The sequence below is a fragment of the Toxorhynchites rutilus genome, chromosome 3, assembly GCF_029784135.1.
Source record: "Toxorhynchites rutilus septentrionalis strain SRP chromosome 3, ASM2978413v1, whole genome shotgun sequence".
Taxonomy (NCBI): domain Eukaryota; kingdom Metazoa; phylum Arthropoda; class Insecta; order Diptera; family Culicidae; genus Toxorhynchites; species Toxorhynchites rutilus.
In genome coordinates this window covers 49,597,695-49,606,393 of record NC_073746.1, presented here as the reverse complement: position 1 = coordinate 49,606,393, position 8,699 = coordinate 49,597,695, and the positions used below count along the sequence as shown (strand labels likewise).

The 8,699-nt window shown below is 39.3% G+C and overlaps 2 protein-coding genes and 1 long non-coding RNA gene across 3 annotated transcripts; 2 read left to right on the top strand and 1 right to left on the bottom strand.

Annotated features, from left to right (window-relative positions):
- Positions 1-874: 874 nt before the first annotated feature.
- LOC129776994 (26S proteasome non-ATPase regulatory subunit 14) lies at positions 875-2,297 on the bottom strand. The gene is made up of 3 exons (XM_055783003.1): positions 1,886-2,297; positions 1,232-1,827; positions 875-1,167 (listed from the first exon to the last, which is right to left on the bottom strand). The coding sequence occupies exons 1-3, from the start codon at positions 2,061-2,063 to the stop codon at positions 1,006-1,008; spliced, it is 936 nt and encodes a 311-aa protein (XP_055638978.1). The 5' UTR covers positions 2,064-2,297; the 3' UTR covers positions 875-1,005.
- Positions 2,298-5,706: 3,409 nt separating this feature from the next.
- Positions 5,707-6,465, top strand: LOC129780587 (uncharacterized). Its single transcript, XR_008743965.1, has 3 exons — positions 5,707-5,835; positions 5,905-5,997; positions 6,061-6,465. It is a non-coding gene; the product is annotated as an uncharacterized LOC129780587 (long non-coding RNA).
- A 376-nt stretch (positions 6,466-6,841) lies between these two features.
- LOC129777617 (protein seele) lies at positions 6,842-7,822 on the top strand. Its single transcript, XM_055783991.1, has one exon. It carries the CDS (start codon positions 7,030-7,032, stop codon positions 7,648-7,650), a length of 621 nt encoding a protein of 206 aa, XP_055639966.1. The 5' UTR covers positions 6,842-7,029; the 3' UTR covers positions 7,651-7,822.
- The last annotated feature ends 877 nt before the right edge of the window (positions 7,823-8,699 follow it).

The window sequence follows — 8,699 nt, the reverse complement described above, 5'->3', positions numbered from 1 at the left end:
GATCATAAAAGCTTTTACAGTGCAATTATCGATCAGATTCATAAGGACGAAATTCGTTGCGTTAAAGGCGTGTCCAGGATCCTACGATGGGAATACACATTATCTGGAGAATGAATTCCGTACCCTAAAGGTAAAATTACTCCGTATGGAACACATTTTCAGTAAACGAGCGTGTGCAGGATTGGTGGACAAAAATTTTATGTCTAAAAGGATTTAAAGGTTCGCTCGCATTTTCGGCGCTTCGATGCCTTGTTTTCAACATTCTCACTATGCCTCACTCCTCAACATTTTTTTTTTTTAATATAATCAGAACAAAAATAAACTTCGAAATCGGCTCAGCAACGATACGATGAACGCTATTTTGAGATCAAATCACCATCGAACACACGAATGACTTGCAAGTGTAAATGTAGTATTTGTAGTAAATACATGAGTATTTTTTCATTCTACTAAAATATATTATTTCTACTACGAATACTTTCGATGGTACAGATTTTTGGAAGAAAAAGTACAGATGAGAAAGATTTTTAAACCTTCTGATACAGATTAAAATGTGGCAATTCTGCTGACATCTTTTGCTCGCCTCGACAGTGACTGAAGCCGGGACGAGACGAGACAAATTGCTCGGCTCGTTTTCTGGAATAGCGCCCTATGTTATTTCGCTAAACAAAGATCAAGATCAATCAATGGACAGTTGTAGGATTGAATCCACGAATTGCTTATTAAGAAAACGTGAATGTTCGTGTGTTTAAGCCTTTTCAATACAAATTCCATATAAAAAAAAACAATTTCGGAAAGGACGAAGTTCGCCGGGCCAGCTAATCAGGAATAAAACTGATACTTACAAAGTAGCAATTTAATGTTTTTTTTTATTTCACGAGATACGTTATCAATAGTTCCGAATAAGTAATCGATTTCCAACGGGCGTCAACAGGACATCGGACGCATTGTTTCGACTCCTCGCACAGGATGACAATAAGCAGCAGCTTCTGATTGGAATATGGATTACTTAAACACGATCGTATCGAGCATCGCTCCCAGGCATTGAACTATATTGTTCGACATCAGTGTATCGACCTTTTCCTCCAAATGCCGCTTGGGATCCTGTTTACCAACGTTCTTAATAGCTAACTGCTCCGGGGTCATCTTCTCCTCATCTTCAAGTGCCTGTGAAAGTAAAAATCAGCTGTGAAATATTCCCTATTCTTAGTTAAACATTACTCGAGATTACCTTATTGTAATTCTTAGCCAACTCTAACATTTCGCTAATCGTGCTCTCGTTTATACTACAATGTTCCTGATAGTTAGCCAATGTGAGACCATCCATCCAGGACTTTTTATGAAGATTCAGCAACATTTTTTGCTCCAACTCGTTTTTCCTGTAGTTGATGCTAATCGAGTAATAGTGACGATTCAGTCCATGAATGAGAGCCTGAACGGAAGGTTTCTGCAAATGACCCAAGTTCGAGGTGGTCTGTCTCGGTTCCTGGCCCAAGACAAGCATGTTCGGGTTGATCAAGCGGAACGCATCGATAACGACCTTTCCTTTGACCGATTGAATGGGATCCACAACCACGGCTACGGCCCGTTCAGAGAGCGCCTCGAACGATTGTTGTGTATTAATATCTACGCCGGAAAGCCAGCATCCGAAACCGGGATGGGAGTGATACCATCCCACCACCATCTCAGGCCGTCCGGTTTGCTTAAGCATATCCAACATCTTTGCTTGAAATACTGGATCGACAGCCTCGACGGAAACACCCGTGCCAGTCTGTGGCATAGCAAACACATCAATTACTTGCACGGTGTAATCATCAACAAATTCTCCTACAAGAACCAGAATCATAAGAAATGGAAATTACACTCAATGGAACTTAAAACCTACCCAACATTAATCCCATAACTTCCATGGGAACTCCAGCTCGCCCGTGTTTGAGCATTTTGAGCAAAGCTAGCGAGGAAATATAAACCTGCTCAGCAGTATCAACAACGGGAGCATCTGTAGGTGGAGGGGCCTGGGTCAAACCGGGCATAGCACCACCAAGTCGAAGTAAGCGATCCATAATGGTCTTCGTAGGGGACAAGCAGTTCCACTCGATGTTCTATACTACAGCACAAATTTCACTTTAATATATGATGATGTTCACGTTTAAAAAACCAATTCAATCAGCAGGAAGTGTTCAATATAACCACGAACTCCCTTTAAACAAAGATATTCGGGCGACTGAGAGAATGTTCAACTGCAATGACTTTGGCGTTTTTCGTTGTTGCTGTTCGGTGTTGTTTGACAGCTCGGTGTAAATGTGCAAGTAAGCGAGTGAAGGTGCCCGCGATGGTTTTGAACAAGGGAAAAGACATTGTCGTTTTATAACACGGTGTAATCGTTTATCTATTACACTGCTATCTCAACTTAGTGAGAAAATAATTTCAATTAATGAACAATGATAAAATATCAACCTTAAAATTATTTTTATTTGTTTATATGGCTGAACACTTTTCCCAAAGGAAGTTATTTGGCGTTATAGGAGCTTTTCATGGAGAAAATTTACAATTTAAATCACAAAGTTGTTCACAATTATAAAGAACCTTTGAAGTTGAATATCAGATTGTTAGAGAATTTGTGTTATAATAGTAATGAACCACTACAGCTACTCATGCTCAAATCGAGGAACTTTAAAACTTTTAGTTCATTGATTCGATTATGTCGCGAAATGATCAACACAACGAGATCGTGTGACTTTGAACTACTGGATTATTGTTTTGTTAAGGCTTAATATTTAGCAATTAGGCAAAAACTATTAGTTTTGATCGAAAATTAAAGCTTGTCCAATTATTTGAATGATTGGTCGAATACGTTTAGGAATGTAAAAGAACAACACTATGTATAATATTATTTGCTAATTGCGGGGACGCATTATCCTGAAACAGAAGTGTTGGTTAGCGAACAACTAAGATAACTGAGATTACTGCCTTACTTGATAGCCTTTATGTTACGCAGATATTGATGCTGGTTGCGATTGGCTGTTTCGCCTGTATCCTAACTGGATCATGATGCTCCCGAAACACACATAACATGATGGATAGGTAATTGCAGGTTTTTCTTTGGAATAGATTCCGATGACATACATCTCCTTATCTAGTGAAGTTTTCATTTTCAACTTCAAGAAAATTCTGCACGTTTCAGATCTATCCTAACGTATGCCTCAAATAAGTGGTAACACTTCCTGCGGGATGCGTACCTAAATGTATCAAGAGTTCTAGGGGAAATAGAAGCTAGAACTTCCAGAGTTGTAGTATGTATGTTCATGCTACTTTCAAACATATTCGTTGGCTGCCTTGATTTGTTACTAACGTCATCGGGGATCTGTTCAACATTTTCAATTATATGCAGGCGGCATGAACCAGGAAAGTCTGTTTGATCTGGACTTTCGGTTCAAGAACTCTCCTCTCTAGACGCTCTAAAGCTACTTGTCTTGCAAGTTGCTGGGTAGACATCAGTCCTGCCTTTATGGACTCAATTACCTCCTACATTATCAACGGTTTCAGCACAACCCTCGATTCAGATAATGAGAGGATATACCTCCTTCAATTTTTCGATAAGAACGATTAATGTTCTATATTCTCTTAATCCTTCCGACCTTGATTTTATGTTTTGCGCGTTTTTTATTTTTATTTTATCCCACTAGTCGGTAGGGAAATGACCGTTGACTTTACCAGTGTCCTGTGGCATAACAGTAAGGACAAAAAAAAACTTTGAAGGGTTTCCTTATTATGTTGTCTGTTAATATGATCGTCATGCTGGCATTATCCTCAAAGGAAGTAAAAGCCAATGACAATTTTGTAAGATACAGGCCGAGATGCCCGTTGTAGGCCGATTATAAACATTATAATTCCACAAGCCATAGGCTTCCGTGGTCGAGCGTTTGGCGTGAAACACCATGCAAGGGATAGCAGTTTTGATAGCCGCTGTATGCAGGATTTTCCGATATAGAAATTCCTTCATACTTTCACTGGAAGATGTGTGTGCTTGAACTTGCTCTTCCTGATTACAGTGAAGCTGTGTCTCTAAAAACAATCGCATCTTCACACAGTAGAACAATCACATCTTCACAGTAATCGAACATGTAAAGAAATTATGAAAGATGACTTGAATATTTCTTGCTAGATTAAAGAGATGTTTGCATCAATTGAATGAAAATATTTGCATTTATTACAATGAAGCTAATCCCAATTCCATTAAAGCATATAGAGCATTATCTAATTGATTGATTCTTTGTTTTTGAGAGGCTTTAAACTTGCCAGTTCATTCGCCTCTATTTTTATCTAATTAAAAATCTTACGTTCTAATTGAATCTCTTTAAAACGCCAACCAAATCGAACACCTTACCTAGCAGCCTGGCTCAATTTTAATATCCCAATACCAGTAGCATCGGGAATCTGCAAAAACAGAAACAAAACAAAAACTAGCAATATAATAAATTTTTCTTTCGCTGCGACAAACCGTTATTATCTGTTCAGTGTTCGTGTGATGCATGAACACAAAAAAAATCGTATGCTTCAGAATGCATTCTCGGATATTTTTTTTTTTTTTTGAAATTCCATTAAGCTGACTGAGATACTAACAAACAGTGTTAAAAGGATTGGAATGACTACTGGTCTTTACACACCAAAATACAACAATACTCATTTGGAATAATGATTTTGTTTTTTACAAAATATTGTGGAGATTTAATTGAATGTTTCGTATCTGGAAAACATGATTTTATTAAACTAGACGCATTCCGTAAGGCAAGGCGCAAATTGAGACGCATATGGCGCGAGTAACTTGGCGCGATATAGCGCCTGTCTTTGTGGCTAATGGAAACAGATAGAACGGCGCAAATTGGCCAGATGACGCGAGATGGTGGAGCGCTCGTGCGACACGACTCGCGCGACGCTGTGGCTGAACCACAGTTTCTCGTGCTGGTCATGCCAGATGTGGTAGTTGTGTTGGTGAACAATCATATAGCGCCGTGGGTTTGACACTGTATGGCTGTACTGGTCGGGTGATTGTGTTAGTAAATAAATATATCGCGCAACTCTGTGTTAATCAGTCATTGTATGCGAGTGGCATGTTATTTACACCAAACTGCGACTCAATATGCGCTCCACCACGCTACGTTTGTGGCACGTATGAGTCGTGTTGGTAGTCTCGCGTTCGCTTACGAGTGCTATACGCTTCTCAATTTGCGTGCGTGCCACAAACGTAGCGTGGTGAAGCGCATATTCAGTCGCAGTTTGGTGTAAATAACGTGCCACTTGCATAAAATGTCTGATTCACACAGATTTGCGCGATATATTTATTTACTAACACACAATCACCCGGTACGCCAAACTCACGGCGCTATAGTATTGTTCACTAAAACAACCACCACAACCGGTACGTCCAGCACGAGAAACTGTGGTTCAGCCACAGCGTCACGCGAGTCGTGTCTCACGAGCGCTCCACAATCTCGCGTCATCTAGTCAATTTGCGCCGTTCTATCTGTTTTCAATTGCCACAAAAACAGGCGCTATATCGCGGCAAGTTACTCGCGCTATACGCGTCTCAATTTGCGCTTGGCCTAATAGTAAGTCGGTAAAATGTCGAACACCGTTTAATTGTCAAAGGGAATTCCGCACCAAGGATGCCAGATTTGAACACATGTATACATTTGACTTACTGTGAAGACATTTGATTTTGTAAAGACATTTTGAAGACATTATGAAATATGTGAAGATATTTCAGTGTGATAGCGTATGTGAATTTTTGAGAGATATATAAATTTCTATTGGCCGAAAAGATCGTTAAAAGAAGTAGGGCTTTTGTATCAGTGTCATTCGATCGCTTTTTTATCAGTGTCATTTGTTTACTTTTGTTCTTAGTAATCAACAGAGACTTTTGCCTCGGGTTTTTTTTAGTGTTCAACTAGCAATAACAGGGGGTCTCCGTAGCCACATTGGTTGCGCGTTCGCTTAGTAAGCGATCGATCGTAAGTTCAAAACTCAGGGCCCTCATTGACCATCTTTGTGTTGTTACAGAATAACTACTTCCACGCAACAATCATCAGCGATGGAGATATCGATCCACGATCAAAATAAGATCGATTCATCCATACAACTGCTCTGCTCTGCAAGACACATCGGGCTGCTGCTCTATAAATAACTCAACAATGATCAATCAACTGTCTCCGCTGTCCGGTCGAACTGGATAATGGAAGATCAGGAAGAAAACTCTTACGCATAAATGGCTACTGTTGTGATGTGTACCATATGCAATGGTATAGAAGGGAATACTCTAACGCCGAAAAATGGCAATTGTGTATTGTGCTAATTATAGATATGATAAACATGTGACATGTACACTATTAAAATTCGGCTCTGTTATTAGCATTTTATAATGAGCCTAAAATAAACAAAAGGGATAAAAAAAACAAAAAAAAAACTAGCAAACTTGTTTCCACAAACAAAAGTTTGTGGAAAAACTGGGGCGATATTCTCCCAAACAACGGTGTATCAGGCTAATTATCATTTCTAAAGTCATGAAATTTAGTTCGCAATTGTGAAATATATTCTTTGTTCATAATAATTGAAATAATCTTCCAAACCTCGAAGCAAGTTTAGTGAAATGCGCTACATAACAATGCCAATTAATATAAACATTGAATAAGATATCAAACTTTGTCCAAATGTAAGCAATGAATTTTTGTTTTTTCGTTTTAAGACTATGAAGACATTTGTTTTTTGTACCATATGAAGACATTTGAAAAAATCACCTGGCATCCCTGTTCCGCACAGATACGTCATGTTCGAAAAATTGACAACTGCATGCCGGACCAATCAAACACGGTAACGTGTTTATTTTACTTCGTAAACATCGAACGTTCAGGAAAACCCGAAAAACCCGTTTTATCAAGCTTTGAGTCCAATAGTTGTAATTTTCCCATCGGGTGACATACATCGCAATTTAGTTGCATTTATTAATCTTCTTTAGCAAATAATATAGTGAATATGAAGACTGAAACGGGTTACCTCCTGGCCATGGTGACAATAACGCTGGTCGGATTGACCGGTCCCGCATCAGCTCAACATCCAGCAGCCCGTCCAATTAATAGCAAAGAGGTCAAGTGTCTCGTGTGTAAAGCCACAATGAACGAAATGGAATCTGCGGTTTCGAAAATTGATCCAAGGAAGAAGATTGACGTGGGAGATTACCGGCTGGACGCAACCGGCGATTCTAAAAAGAGGAAGACCATCTCGTACGCTAAATCCGAGATGTACTTGACGGAACTGATGGAGTCGGTTTGCGATCGGATGGATGACTACGCGAAGGCCCGATACAAGAAAAGTGGACGACCTACCATCCTGAAAATGATGGTCGATTCTGGCATGAATCCGGAAATGTCGGAAGTGGACTTTGTCCAGGAGGGAGATTTAAACAAGAGTCTCAAACATCTCTGTCTGGAAATCGTGGAAGATCAAGAAGAGGCTATCCTTAAGCTATTTCAGCAGGAAGATGAAATCAAGGATACCGATATTAAGCTGTGTTCCGAGATGGCAAATGTGTGTAACGACGAACCGATTGAGGAGGATTATGAGTACGAGGGGGATGAGGATCGGGATGAGCTTTAAGGGGGCAACTTGAAGCCATAGTTGCGATAGATGAACAAGGTTGAACTGAACTGTGAGAACGAGAACAAGTACTAAAATTATTTCCAATAATAGAGCATTATTACTAGCGTTGCTTTGTTAACGAGGATTGATATATTTTAAGAGGAGGAATAAAAACGTTTTTTCTGTGAAATTCTTGAATGTGTTGCACAATTTTGACGTTGGCCAAATCCGTTTAATCTCATTCGTTGATTATCTTGATAACAATACATTGCATGCCCAAAGATAAGACGCCGAAAGTCGGCCGAAACTGAAAGGGCATCCAAACCTTAATATAACTGAAAATTTTTGGTAAAAACTCTGAATAACGTCTTGAAAGTAAACATAATGCTCTAAGAAAGACAAAAATCTCACCCGTGAGCCTTGCGTTTCCATTTATCATAAGTGACTGAATAATAGATATCAGCTGCCAATCAAAAAAGCTGTACAATGTTGGGAAAACATCAATCATTACCTTTTGACTGGTTCGAATAGCTACTCGGCTGCTACACTTGGCAGAACATTTGGATCAACAACCTGCCCAACGAATGCTACGGGCTTAAATAATTACCCGCAAGAAAATAAACAGAGTGTCTGCGTTTTGGCATCTCAATTTTGCGCATAAAACACTTCAAGCAACAGCCGGGCTTATCGGTTGACTGAGCTAATTTTATTTATTTCATTTTGCTTGCTTACCACCACGTGGTTATGAAATGGGTTCGAATAGTTGTTAATGCTAATTGGACTAAACGACTAGACTTAACATGTGTTCAACAGGGTTGCGATGTTAACTGCGGTTCTTTCGATCTTTTTCAAAACTAAAGTTTTTTTTATGCCACGAACAATATGCCGTATGCGGTATAATGATTGCGCAATTTGGTAATGTGAACATTTAAAAACATTTAGCATATTTTTTAGCAAACCGAACTTATTTATTCTTCTATGGAGTCTAAGTAATGGAGTAGAAAATTCACAACGAAATACGAGACAGGACAATCGGACTAGAACACGGACTAGAGATTGGAAACTTG

Bases quoted from the DNA above. Each gene is read 5' to 3' on its own strand.
- LOC129776994 (XM_055783003.1), bottom strand. From the start codon at position 2,063: ATGGATCGCTTACTTCGACTTGGTGGTGCTATGCCCGGTTTGACCCAG. The intron at 1,828-1,885 runs GTAGGTTTTAAG...TGGTTCTTGTAG, and splicing joins AGTTATGGGATTAATGTTGG to GAGAATTTGTTGATGATTAC. The intron at 1,168-1,231 runs GTAATCTCGAGT...TTACTTTCACAG, and splicing joins TGGCTAAGAATTACAATAAG to GCACTTGAAGATGAGGAGAA.
- LOC129777617 (XM_055783991.1), top strand. From the start codon at position 7,030: ATGAAGACTGAAACGGGTTACCTCCTGGCCATGGTGACAATAACGCTG.